The sequence below is a fragment of the Rattus norvegicus genome, chromosome 7, assembly GCF_036323735.1.
Source record: "Rattus norvegicus strain BN/NHsdMcwi chromosome 7, GRCr8, whole genome shotgun sequence".
Classification (NCBI taxonomy): Eukaryota; Metazoa; Chordata; class Mammalia; order Rodentia; family Muridae; genus Rattus; species Rattus norvegicus.
In genome coordinates, this window is record NC_086025.1 from 109,507,537 (window position 1) to 109,521,844 (window position 14,308).

Below are 14,308 nucleotides of genomic sequence, written 5' to 3' on the forward strand. Positions count from 1 at the left end.
GTTTGATTTCCAGCACCCACATGGCAGCTAAGGACTGTGTGTACAACTCCATTTCCAGGCTCTCTCCTGGCCCCCAGGAACACCAAGCACACACATGGTGCACTACGCGCATGCAAAACACTAAAACACAATAAGGCTCTGCCTCGATCAGTGAGTTTGGCATTCTAGGCTCTCACCTGACTTTGCAAGGTTGTAAAATAAACTGCCTTGACTTCACTACTCTGAGTCTCCAGGGGTTATTACAAAGATGCTGTGTCTTAGGCACAGTGGCTCAAAGTTGTCCTTCCACCATAGGCATACACAGGTATACAATAATGATAAAGCCCAAAACCAAAAGCTCCGCCGAACCATTCACGTGCGCAAACAGAGCGCTCAGCCCCCGCGTCTGCGCACTGGGTCCTCCAGCTGACCGCAGGAATCTGGCCCGGAAGTCTGTGACATGGAGACGGCCCCGGCCCCCATTCTTATCCTAGAGTGCCTACGGATGTCCTCCGGGCGGAGCCTCGGGCAGCTTCCGGCTGGGGCGTGCGGCGGCGGTGCGGGCTTTGTGGCTGCCCGGGGTTGCGCGCCTGGATGCGGCTCGGCTTGGTTCCGCGCTGTCCTCTCGGCGCCGGGCTCCGGGTGAGTGAGGCAGCGCGGCTCGCGCAGGTGGGCGGGCTCCTGGTCGGCCGGGCTCAGCGAGTTGATTGGTGTCCCGGGCCGGCTGCACTTCGCTTTTGCGGGTGTCCGCAACTCCTCGCTTGGTTCGGGCCGGAGCCTTGCATCTTCTCGCGGAACTGATGCTTGGACCGGTCTTCCGCGGACATAGAGGCCCTCAAGCGCTGCACACTCAGCTTTGCAGCCTGCGGGTCAGGCCTGCGAGCGGCTGCTTGAAGGCTAGCTGCTCAGGTGATGGTGTGCAGGTGCGCACAACGCTGCTGTTCGGCGTGTACCTTGCCCTCCTGCCTTCCCTTAGACCTTTCGGTCTCTGTCGGAGGAGATGTAGTGCAGGCACCCCCAGTGTTTCAGGGGTTGAAGATATGTGTTGGGCACAATCAGCTCCATATGGCCTGAAGGAGGATTCTTAGGTGGGGTCAGGTGTCAGCCAAGCTATTTCATGAAGTGCCTGAATCAAAGTCTATGACATCTGTGTGATAATGCCAGGAACATTTAATCCTCTTTGCACCCTGCCCCACCGGTCCAGGAGTTCCCAGGACTTGAGTGGTATGCTAGAGGTTTCCCAGGGTATTAGCCGAAGAACAGTTCTAAACTCAGGTAGTGTCTAGGTGGAGCTGACTTTCACAGTCACCCTGTGCACTTACAGACATCGTTCCTCTGAGACCCGTCCCAATGAAAGAACAAATGTCTTCTACTCACGAAGAAATCAGACATCCTCCCTCCGCCACACACACATACACACCAAGTTTTAAGACAGAGAGCAGACCTTTGTTCTGCTGTCACGGATGTGGTATTGTATCTGTGTTAATACTTGGCGTAATGGTGGCATTCTTTTTCGTGGGAGGTACAGAGAAACCTTCACAAGCTGACACATGCAGTTCTGGACACTCCTGGTGCCTTGGGGGGGGTGGATTTCTGGTTCTGGAATACTTTGGAGGATGATCTATAGAAAGGGCAGACCTGGGAAAGGCCCCCTACAAAACTCATGGTCTGATCTGGAAGTGGAAGGGATGTCAGAGAAGCAGCGGGCTAGAACAGAGTGGCGTCCTTGAAGTACATCACAGAGCCTTTCTGACTGCTCCGTTGGTTTATGGAAAATGGCTGCTGAGAGGTCCTGGGTTTGTTATTAGAAGATGGTGTCAGCAGGAGACCTTGTGTAGGTGCTAGGGGTAGAGGTTAGAAAAGGGGTCTTAAGAGGGCAGCCAGCCACTGGCACTATTCTTTTTGACCACAAATAAGCAGGCTTTGAACACGCAGCGCTCAGCTACCTCTCCAACTGGAGCATCCACAGGTTGCTATGGAGATGGATGGACTAACACCTGCCTGGTTATCCCCAAGGCCGTAGCTACCCAGACTTTGCCGCTCCTATTTTACTTTATGTGTACGGGTACATAATGCTGGTTTCTCTTCTGCTGGAATTGTTGTCTCTAAGGTTTACTACCTCCATCTGCTAACTTGTCCTGGAAGCTTCTAGCCTCCATACAATCTAGTATAGGCCTAGAATGTTTTCAGCCTCTGAGACTTGGCTACTGAATAAGCTCACCCTTTCTAGTTCTTTCTGGATTGTCCTGGTTGGATTAACTCAGCTGCTCTGTATCAAAGGTGTTTCCCAGCTGACTGATCCAGTCTGGCTTCTGCATTGCTCTGTTTGGCCTCCAGCTAACTCTGGTATTCTGTTCTAATCTTCTGCCTCTTCAACCTGTCTGTAAAACGGCCTCTCTTCTGTCTCTATACCGCCCCTTAAGTAGCCTCCCTTTCCTCTCTTCTAATGAGAGTTGGGCGTATCCTATTCTGTCAAATCTTTCTCTGATTTGTCACCATGTCTGCCACTTAATTAGATACCATTTTCAAACATGGGTGCTTCCTTTTACAAACTATCTTTACCTTCATTGTTTGGGATTAAAGATGTGTGCTAAGGGCGTGTCTGTAGTCCAGCCAGAGGGATTCAAGCTGTGTGCCAAGGGCTGAGCTAACAGTGTCTTGGTGTTCACAGTGTGGCCAGACATCTTTCAGCATGGGCGTTTTGCATGCTTATTAGTCTGTCCGTCTGTGTGTCCTGGCACCCTTAGAAGGCAGAAGAGGGCATTGTATTCCCTAGAACTTGAATTGCAGACTTGTAAACTGTTGTGTGGGTTCTGGGTATTGAACCCAGGCGCTCTGGAAGAGCAGTCAGTGCTCAGCCATCTGTGTAGCTCCTGGATTTCCGACTTTGAGATAAATATCTCTTCAAGCAGATGTATTTTATTTAAGAAACTTCCCTTAAAATGAGAGATTGTAAAAGTCACATGGGTCTAAGCTATTCTTGTACAGAGCTGCAGGCTTGTGTCTGGGTAGCATAGTCATTTTATGTCTGATAGAAGGGGCTGAGGTGTAGCTCGCTGGTAGAGCACTTGCTCAGTGCGCATAATATCCTGAGTCCCTTCTTCAGCGCTCTATAAAATAATAAAAGTCCGAAGGTATCAGTGTTTTCTAAAGTAAATCACATGTCCATTTTACCATTTTTTTCCTAAACATAAAGTTTCAATGTACAGATTTCTTAAAGATCTATTTATTTATTCTATATAAGTACACTATAGCTGTCTTCAGACACTCCACAAGAGGGCATCAGATCCCATTACAGATGCTTGTGAGCCACCATGTGGTTGCTGGGATTTGAACTCAGGACCTCTGGGAGAGCAGTCGGTGCTCTTAACCACTGAGCCATCTCTCTAGCCCTACAGATTTCTTCATAATACTGATTCTGCCCATCTATAAGTGAAATACTCTATACAACCTCTCAAGCCAGGACATGGACTTGGGGGTAACAGACCCAAACTTGAACCTTGGGTCTGCTCCTGACTGGACCAATGATCTTGGTTGATCTCCTTTCGCTACTAGGCTATTCCCCTCTGTAAACAGTGTAGCATCTATTCTGGGATGCACATGAGATGATGCAGGTCCTCTCCAAGCACTGTGGCTGGCCGGGTTGCCTTAGACTTCCTTATGCTGAATATCAGTTAGACTTTAGTGCCCCGGGGCTGACAGCACTGCCTAGCTGTAGCTTTAGCAGTCTTGAAGCTTAAAGCTTGCAAGGAGCGAGTAGAGCACTGGCCTCTGGGAACAGCCAGCTCTTAGAAGGGGTGATGGGAATGGTTGAGCTCAATTGTTTTCTTAGTTAGGGTTTCATGCTGTGAGGAGACCTCCATGACCAAGGCAACTTTTTTAAGGGACAATATTTAACTGGGGCTGGCTTACAGGTTCAAAGGTACAGTCCATTATCCTCAAGGTGGGAGCATAGTAGTAGCATCTAGGCAGGCATGGCGCTGGAGGAACTGAGAGTTCTACTTCTTGTTCTGAAGGGAAACAGAAGAATACTTTCTTCCAGGCAGCTAGGAGGAAGGGTCTCTTAAATCCCACCCCCACAGTGACACACTTCCTCCAACAAGACCACTCCTACTCCAACAAGGCCACACCTTCTAATAGTGCCACTCTCTGGCCAAGAATATTCACCACAATTGTCTAGTAAGCGACTCAAGTGTTCCGGATAATTCATCTACATACTCCGGGAAGAGTGCTAGTAGGAGGGGACTGGAGAGCCTTGAAGGCTTTACAATAGAAAGTCGCCATTTCATTTATGCTTTGAAAGGGTCAGCCTGTTGGCTTTGTCGAAAAGCAGATGAGGAAGGGAGTATGAAGACAGGTTAGAAGATTGTCACCCTTGTGCCTTGAGATATAGCAGTAGAGGGGAGCCTTGAGGTTCTGAGACAGGAGCAGGGTGCAGGACAACGGCCTGTAGCACATTGGATGTGAGACGTGAATAGTAAGGAAGTGAGGGGTTAGTGGACGATTACAGCCCGAACAAATGCAGGTGGTAGAGATTTCACCATGGAAGGGGCAGATTGAGCAGAAGTCAGAGTGTAGACACTGGAGGTTTAGAAACCAGAGAAAGCCCAAGAGAAGGCATCAGGTTGAAAGGTAGTCAAATGTGGAGGCTGGGGAAGAGCCCAGTTTCAGGAAGAAAACATTCTCAGGGCTATATGCCATTGCTCTGCTAAGGTGGGTTAGTAGGGATGGAGGCAGAGCTCCATTGTCTTCACTGAACACTGGTAGGAGATAGCTGGAGAGAGCTAGGAGAGGCTGTTTCAGGAGCACTGAGACAGTCAGTAGATGACAGGCGCTGCTGGAAGTGGGGTTGAATAAGTGACCAACTTTGGTAACACTGTAGACTATTTTGAGTCTGACCCCAATGAGATCCTTTCTATAAGAAAGGAGAGGAGGAGCCGGCTCAGTAGTTAAGAGCACTGGCTGCTCTTCCAGAGGTCCTGAGTTCAATTCCCAGCAACCACATGGTGGCTCACAACCATCTGTAATGAGATCTGGCATAGCTGCAGGTAGAATGCTGTATACATAATAAATAAATCTTAAAAAAAAAAGAAAAGAAAAGAAAAAAGAAAGGAGATCTAAAGATAAACTCAGTGACCATCGAGTGTCATTGTGAAGGAGAGGAGGGACAGTAGCTGGAGAGGGACTAGAATTCAGGAAGTTAGATTGGTATTTGTGGTCTTTGAGGTAGGATATTGATATGTTCCCCCAGAGCAGTTCATCCTCCGGCCTCAGCCTTCAGAGTAGTTGAGGCTAGATAGTGTATGATTTAGTTTTTTTTTTAAGTGAGATGCTAATGCTCTACCTACAGGATGTGGAGATCCTCTGTTCCCTACCGTGTCACTTCCAGCTCTCCTTCCCCAGTTATGTGGGAGAGCTAGCATTTCTGCATGCGACTTGGAATGGCAGGCTAGAGGAGCAGAGAAGCTTTTATCTGAAGAGGGAGGAATGATGGCTGCACGAGATGGGGTGGGAGGACTAGAGCAAGGGGAGGCAAGGACCTTCTTTCAGGTCGAGTACAGTTTGACTCAGGAAACGGGAAGACTGATGGGGACACAGGTCAGTGGTGGAAGTGGCCTTTCCTGTCTCCCTGCCTTTCTTCTCATTAAAGTAAGGGTTAAGGGGCAGGAAAAAAGCATTAGATATTTTAAACACTTATACACATAAGTGTTTTAACTGTGTGCATGCGTGCGTGCGTGCCACATGTACCACATGTGTTCCTGGTGCCCATGGAGGTCAGAATATGGCATCAGACCTCCTGGAACTGAAGTCACAGACAGTTGTGAGTTCCCGTTGGTTTGTGTACTGGGATCTGAACCTGGGTCCTCTGCAAGAACAGCAAGCACCCTTAACCTCTGGGCTGTCTCTACAGCTCTCGAGATGAATTAAAAAGAAGAAAAGGAGAGTTGAGTGGGTGTAGAACATGGCTGACACAGCCTTAGGGTATCAGTGTAGAGAGCAAGAGTTTAGACAGCTCCAAATCGGGTAGGATCTGGCCAGGGCTGGTCTCACACAGGTGATGGGAAGAAGAGGGCAGGTGAGTTGCAGGAAAGGATTCTATAACCCTTCCTCGCTGCAGGTACAGAAATCAGAGAATGCTTGAGTTTCTTAAAATGTTGTAGTTGGCAGAGTGATGGCGCACACCTTTAATCTCAGCACCGGGGAGGCAGAAGCAGGTAGATCTCCGTGAATTGAGACCATCGTGAGTTCTAAGCCAGCCCCTGCCCCAGAGTGAGACCCTGCCTTAAAGAGAAAATGTGTGGTGTTTGCATGCCATCTACTCACAGCTTTCTGTCCTTCAAATCATCTGTTGATTATCACACCTAACACAGTGTGACAGGTAGGTAAGTATGTTGTCTTCAAGGAATAATGACCCTCCCAAGGAATAATGAGGGACATGCCCATGTTTGGTATAGATAAAGGGTTTTTTTGTGTGTGCTTGTGTGTTTGCTTTGTTAATTCTTTATCCAAGATGGGCTAACTTTTGGGTACAGAACACAACCATTTATGGTGCTAAGTATATATTGGGTGGGAGATAGAAGTGTGGACATGTCTCACTGGGTTCGTGGCTTCAGGCTCAGTCACTATAGGTTGGAAATGCTGCTGGCACTGAGGCCCTGCGTGCTACAATAGCCTAAAGTGGGACAAGATATAGATAACAAGAGGCAGAATGTGACGAGGGTGGTGGACAGTAGGATTGATAGGTTTTATTTGAGTGATCTTAGAATTACATGTCTTGATTTTTAAGTACAGTCCTGACTATGTCCCTACCCCTCTGTCACCCTCACAGGACACAAGTTAGTATTGTGTAGCACAGCCTGTTTGTCCTAAGGTTGGACATATCACAGGTAGGGAGGGCCGCAGGAAGCCTGCCCGTGTGGGTGCCCACTGGGGAGAGATCAAAGCTGGTGATGGTGAAGGGTCGGAAATGTGGGCAGAGGAAATGCTTTCTCTCTCAGCTGGATGGCAGTTTTACTTTGTACTTTTGGCTGGTTCAGCAGCTTCTTCTCTCACTCCAGACTCTCCCGTAGGAGCTGGTGTCCAGAAGGGGATCCTGAAGCCTGAATTTCCAGGGATGAAAACTCACATACGATGATGTCAGACAAACTCACAGTGCTGGAGCCCTCTGTCTCGGAGTCCAGGGAATTTCATGAAGACAGATTGGCGCAGCTGTTGGAAAACCCGGAAACACAGAGCCTGGAGAGCCCCTCCTGTCAGGACGGGGGCTTCACTCAGATGACAGTGGCCCACTGGAAAATTCAAACAGGAGACACAGCCCCAGTGTGTAGTAAGTCAGGAAGAAATCCCATTCTCGACTCCAACCTTCTTATCCTTCAGAGAGAGCTGATAGAAGGGGAGACCCGTTCCTGTGGCGTTGGCGGCAAAAATTTCCCATTTAATTCAGATGTAGATCCACATCAGGTTTCTCACTCAGGGGAGAAGTCGTATAAATGTGATCACTGTGGGAAAGGCTTCAGTCAAACCTCCCTCCTCACTGAACACCAAAGAGTCCACACCAGGGACAGACTCTGTGTGTGCAACGTGTGTGGGAAAGACTTCATTCACTATGCAAACCTAATGGAGCATCAGCTTGTACACACAGGAGAAAAGCCGTTCAAGTGTGCACAGTGTGGAAAAGCATTTTGTCACAGTTCGGACCTGCTTCGGCACCAGAGGGTTCATACCAGAGAGAGGCCTTTTGAATGCAAAGAGTGTGGGAAAGGCTTCAGTCAGAGCTCCTTACTCATTCGCCATCAAAGAATTCACACAGGAGAAAGACCCTATGAGTGTAATGAGTGTGGAAAATCCTTCATTCGGAGCTCAAGCCTTATCCGCCATTACCAGATCCACACGGAAGTTAAACAGTACGAGTGCAGAGACTGCGGCAAGGCCTTCCGACACCGCTCAGACCTCATCGAGCACCAGAGAATTCACACTGGAGAGAGACCCTTTGAGTGTCACGAGTGTGGGAAGGCCTTTATTCGAAGCTCAAAGCTCATTCAGCATCAGAGAATTCATACTGGAGAAAGGCCTTATGTATGCAATGAGTGCGGAAAGCGTTTCAGTCAGACATCTAACTTCACTCAGCACCAGAGGATTCACACTGGGGAAAAACTCTACGAGTGTAATGAATGTGGGAAGGCATTCTTCCTGAGCTCATACCTTATACGACACCAGAAAATCCACACTGGCGAGCGGGTGTATGAGTGTAAAGAGTGTGGGAAGGCTTTTCTGCAGAAGGCCCACCTCACTGAGCATCAGAAGATCCACACTGGAGACCGACCCTTTGAGTGCAAAGACTGTGGGAAAGCCTTCATCCAGAGTTCGAAGCTACTGCTGCATCAGATCGTTCACACTGGAGAGAAGCCCTATGTGTGCAGCTACTGCGGGAAAGGCTTCATTCAGAGATCCAACTTCCTTCAGCACCAGAAGATGCACACCGAAGAGAAGCTCTACAAGTACAGTGAGCATGGGAAAGATCTCGCCCCACCCCCAGATCTTGTTCCCCAAGAGGATCTTTCGCTGAGCGAGACCTCCGTTCATTTAGGAGAGACAGCTACAGATCAGGAGCGTTGCGGAGAGAATTTCTAACACGGTCACTCTGAGTCAGGCGGTGCTTGTAAACAGGCATACTTAGTACACATGTGGCCTGGAAGATGTGGGTTGTCACAGTTTTTCAAGTCCTAGATGGGCTGGTTTTGGTCTGTTATCTGAAGGACCGGACAGCTGACTTTGAGCTGTACACTGAGGGAGAGCCTCTGGAGAATATTCTAGATTTTACTTGAAGTTAGAACACACCCTCAAGTTAAATCCTTTCAGAGAAGAGCTATTGGGGCTGGGGATTTAGCTCAGTGGTAGAGCGCTTACCTAGGAAGAGCAAGGCCCTGGGTTCGGTCCCCAGCTCCGAAAAAAAAAAAAAAAAAAAAAAGAAGAGCTATCTATATCTTTACTTGAGATGTGGCTCCCGATCTGAAAGGTTAGAGAAAGGGCCCTTCCTCATGCAAAACTACAAGTTGATTCCCTGTTGTCTGGGATTCAGCTTCAAGCCAGGGGTTTAGTCTCTGGCCCTCGCTTCCTCCACGGACTCCTGGTAATGCAGTTGATGTGTATTGCCTCCCACATCCGCCAGGCTGCTCGAACTCCTGTCCTGGTGTGTCTCCCAGTCGCTCCTGATTATGTGGGGCCTCTCTTAGGCATTGTGGCCAAAAGTGCTTCCCTAGTACTGAGGTGGGGTTTGTGTCTTGTGCTTCTGTGGCTCAGCGTTGACTGCTGCTGTACTTGCTGTTAAATACTACAGTTGTGAATTTTCTCTTTCCCATTATGCTGTTTCCTGAGGATAGTAATGACATGTCATTGATTCCTGTGTCCCTAGTGTCTCCCACATGACAATAAACAAAGCAGGAAACGCAAGTCTGTGTAATAGGCATATCCTTTATCTGGGTTTTTTGGGAGGAGGGAGAGGGGAGGGGGAGGCAGGGTCTTACTGTGTGGCCCAGGCTAACCTCAAACTCACAGCCTTCCCTTAGCCTCCTGAGTGCTGGGATTACAGACGCATGCTCCAAAGCCTTTGCTACCATTCTGTGTTGCAGTTTTTTAAATTTCTTTCATCAGTGTTAACTGTTTATCAGAAAGTACTGCCCCCACCCCCAGTCCTGTTGATAGCTGTTCTTGTTAAGAGTTGCTGACAGTGTCCTGTCTGTAGTTATTGCCCCTGGGTGTGCTGCAGTCTCAGCTGTCCACTGTACTCTTAGGAGAGCACCCTCACACCTACCTCATACCTTTTCTGCTTTAACAGCTCCAGACCCAACTGCCTCTTTCTAACATCACGTGTTTGAAAATGTATTTTCCAAAACTGTGAGGAATAGTTTTACCTATTTAAAGAAGAGAGGGGGGCTGGGGATTTAGCTCAGTGGTAGAGCACTTACCTAGGAAGTGCAAGGCCCTGGGTTTGGTCCCCAGCTCCGAAAAAAAGAACCAAAAAATAAATAAATAAATAAATAAATAAATAAATAAATAAATAAAGAAGAGAGGAAGAGGGTGCCATCCATTGTAAGTGGAGAGTGCTGAGGAGGCCAGACAGATCACAAAACAGTGAGTGAAGGCGATAGTCTTTGAAAGAGCTCTAGATGAGGCTGTATAACTTGAGGCACTGTGGATCTAGGAAGGCTCATCAACTAGAGATGGTTTACTGAACACAGTGCCCCAAGACTGAATGATCAGGGACACGATTCAGGTTCAGGAACTGAACTGCAACCTTGAGTTAAAATCCCACAGGGGTTTTAAGCCTAAAATCCACGAACATCTGTGCCAGGTTCTTCCACTAATCAGAATTTAGGGACGGATTTCCTTAGGAACATGTCTTTGTTGTACATTTTTCCTGTTTTCATTGGTTCAGGTATTCAATTGTGGCAGGGGACTTGGCCTTGTCTAATATTCATGTCTTGTTTATCAGGTTGGGACTTGTCTAACATTTCAGGTCTTAATTCACCAATCAGATGTCAGTTACCCACACACATGTCTCTTTCTGCCAAGGAGGATGTCAGTTCCCAGACAGGTCTTGGGAACTTAATCTTTACTCGTCCACCATTAAAAATGGAAGTTTGATTTCAATTAGTTTCTTTTTTTTTTAAGATTTATTTATTTATTTTATGTATGTGAGTACACTGTAGCTGTCTTCAGACACACCAGAAGAGGGCATCAAATCTTATTACAGATGGTTGTGAGCCACCATGTGGTTGCTGGGATTTGAACTCAGGACCACTGGAAGAGCAGTCAGTGCTCTTAACCACTGAGCCATCTCACCAACCCATAAGAAACTAATTGAAGGGCTGGAGATCTGATGCCCTCTTCTGTGTCTGAAGACAGCTACAGTGTACTTATATAATAAATAAATCTTTTTAAAAGAATAGTTTCTTATATTGGTGCATGTGTCTCTCTTATGTTTGGGTCCGTCCCAGGGGCAGCTTATAAAAGCAAACCCCACAGAAGCTTATGCACAAGTGCAGGAAGTGTTGCTAGCTGGTTGGTTCAGGTCCAACCTATATTACTATATAAAGTAGTTCTGTTGACTTCTATCATGATTGGTTTCCAAAGGCATAGAACATATCAGAATACATCATCAACTTAGGCATAAGAAAGTTTCCTAGTAATAGTAGAAACAACATAGAAACTTTCCTTATAATACTAATAAAACAAAATGGCAGGCTAGCCAGGTAACAGTTACCTAGGCATTAACATTCCATCTAGGCCTTACTATTTTACCGAGGCTTTAACAGGTTCCTCTTCCAAAGGACCTGGGTTTGATTCCTAGCACCCACATGGGAGCATACAACTGTCTATAACTACACACACACACACCACCCATACACATAGTAAATATTAAAACTTAAAGCAGATTCCCCAAACTGAACAGGGTGGTTCCCACCTATAACCTGAGTGCCCCTCAGAAGGAGCCGACCTGTAGAAGGTCAGCCTGGGGACGGTACACCCTCAGATCCCCACCCATCTATCTCACTTGGCACGAAGTGAGCAACCCTTTCTACTACATAATCCTGCTCATCGTGGTGTTTCTGCCTCACCGCAGCCTCAGGGCAGGGAGGCAAACTCCATGAACTGAATAAGCCCTTTGAAACTGTGAGCACAAACGAATCCACATTTGTGTCATCTTCAAATGTGTTGCCACAGCGATGAAAAGGTAACATATTTCACAGTCCCTTTTCACTCTGCATGCATGTATGAGTGTTAAAGCTGAGCTCAGGGGGGCTGGAGAGATGGCTCAGAGGTTAAGAGCACTGACTGCTCTTCCAGAGGTCCTGAGTTCAAATCCCAGCAACCACATGGTGGCTCACAACCATCTGTAATGGGATCTGATGCCCTCTTCTGGTGTGTCTGAAGACAGCTACAGTGTACTCATATACATAAAATAAATAATTCTAAATAAATACTGTTAAAAAAAAAAAAAGCTGAGCTCAGATGGCTCGAGAGATGGGTCAGAAATCACATGAACTGCCTGCTCTGACCGGAGTTAGGAAGACGTTGCTGGCTCCAGGAGGAATGAGGTATCCACCTGTCAGTTGGAGGGATTTTTGGTGGAAGACAGAGAGCTCCACCATCAGTTGCTTTCCTCCCTGTGAATCTGGGAGTCTGAGTCTTTAGATTCATTCTTGTTTTCAGTCTTGGAGCAACTATTTTGTGCCTCTCTATTCTGTTTGTTGTGTTGTTTGGTCTTGGATTGGATTGTGATGGAGGCCATGGGACAAACTATTAATCACCTTGATCTTATTATGACTCATTTTAAGGAAGTTAGGGCTAAGGTCCACTTATTAGAACTTAGAGTGACCCGCTTTTGATTTTGGATGGCCACCAGAGGGGAACCTTTCATCTCCCCATGGTGTCAGTAGGAGAAGATAAACTGTTTCAAAAGATCTTCCCGCTTTCCCTGTGCTAATGCTTCTTCAACAGGACTGGCCACAGGGTGACAAGGAACAACAGGAGCCAGCTGCAGCCCTGCCACCCTTCCTTCCAGCTTTAGGGTTGGAAAGATGGCTCAGAGGTTAAGAGAACTGGTTTCTCTTCCAGATGTCCCGAGTTCAATTCCCAGCAATCATTTTGTTAATTCATTTTTTTCTCTTCAGGAACTGTTTTACAGCTCATACAGGTTTATCCCTCTCCTCCCCCTCCCCCCATGCCAAGCACAGGCACAAAGCACGCAAGTACCCAGGGCTCCTAGAAAGGTGTAAGGTTGGGGCCTTCTGTGGCCCTAACCAGGCTCTCCCTGAGTTGGGAGTGAGTTTCCAGAGAGCAGGGCTCTACACTTGGACAGACTGGGCAGGAGAGGCTCCAAGTAGGCAGCTGTATCTGTCACCAGAGCTTGGAACAGATTCCTGTCACTTATTTTGTCAGTAAATGGCTATCCTTCTTGCCAGGACAAGTGCTCGCTCCCTGTCTGAACAGATGTGGTCTCTGAGTTGTAAAGAGGTCTTCCCTGACACTATCCTGCCACACTTAGCCACTGAGAAGTTAACAACCACTCCCTTCCACACACCTTAGAGCACTCAGTGCAGTCACCTACCCAAAGCTCTTCCAGGTTCTCTTCACCACAGATGGGTTCTAAGTTCCAGACCTACAGGGGAAACCAGATTGGGACTTAAACATGGTGGAAGGTAGGGAGTATCTCAGGATTTACCACCAGGCTCTTTTAGCAGGTCTCAACAATAGTTTGACCAAGGGTTAGATAGGATACTAGGCAGGAAGTTGATGCAAGTCTGGCGGCATTTCTTGTACAGGTCATAAAGGCTATATGAGTGTAAGGCTATACACACACAAACCCTGAGAAAACAGAATTCTAGCAAGGTATCCCTGGCTTTCATCAATCAGTCAGCACCAGACATTAGGAAGAAATTACAGAAGCAATAAAGATTAAGAGAAAAGTCATTGAGGGATCTAGTGGAAGTTGCAGAGTGCAGATTAAGACAGGAAAGTCATTGAACTGAGATCTGGCTTGAGTCCTTCTAGCCAACAAAGCTTTGGATCCAGCAGAAAGGAAATGCCAAGTTTCAACAGATTGCTGGAGGAGGAATAGCTAAAGGGGTCTTGACTCAAACTCTAGGACCATGGAAATGGCCGGAGGCTTGTTTATCAAAGAAATGACCCAGTGGCAGCAGAATGGCCATCTTGCCTCCATATTATTGTAGCCACAAGCACTATTAATTAAAGATGCAGATAAATTAACTCATGACTACCCCCACCCCGTGCAATTCAAGGGGTACTCAAGCAGTCTTTTGATTGATAGCTTAGTAATGCCTGCATGATTCATTATCAGACTTTACTAATTGATGCTGGCTGAGTTATTTTCCAGCCGCCTGTTTCCCTGAACCCTGTGACTCTCCTACCCAATCCTGACTTAGACTGTCCCTTCTGTCACTGTAACAAGGTTCTGGCCCAGGAACACAGTACCCAGGCTGACTCGAGGGACTCTCCTCTGTTGGAGGCAGAGAGGACCTAGTTTCTGGATGGAAGCAGCTTCATCCATGAGGGTCAGAGGAGAGCAGGGACAGTGGTGACTACAGAAATGGAGGTAATCTCGATTCAGTCTTTTCCTCCAGGCACTTCAGCTCAAAGCATTAACACAGGCCCTCATCATGGGAAAAGGACTGGCTGTTAACATCTATAGAGACAGCCAGATATCTATTTACAACTGCTCATGTGTATGGAACCATTTACCAGGACTGAGGGTTCCTAAAAGCAAAAGGAAGAACTGTCAAAAATAAAGATGAAATTTTACAGTTCC

At 47.3% G+C, this 14,308-nt stretch overlaps 1 protein-coding gene across 2 annotated transcripts; it reads left to right on the top strand.

Annotated features, from left to right (window-relative positions):
• The first annotated feature begins 509 nt into the window (after positions 1–509).
• Positions 510–9,429, top strand: Zfp623 (zinc finger protein 623). Of its 2 annotated transcripts, none has more exon segments than NM_001398990.1 (2): positions 510–621; positions 7,038–9,429. In NM_001398990.1, a coding segment is annotated over 1 exon segment (1,500 nt). In that variant the 5' UTR covers positions 510–621; positions 7,038–7,110; the 3' UTR covers positions 8,611–9,429.
• The last annotated feature ends 4,879 nt before the right edge of the window (positions 9,430–14,308 follow it).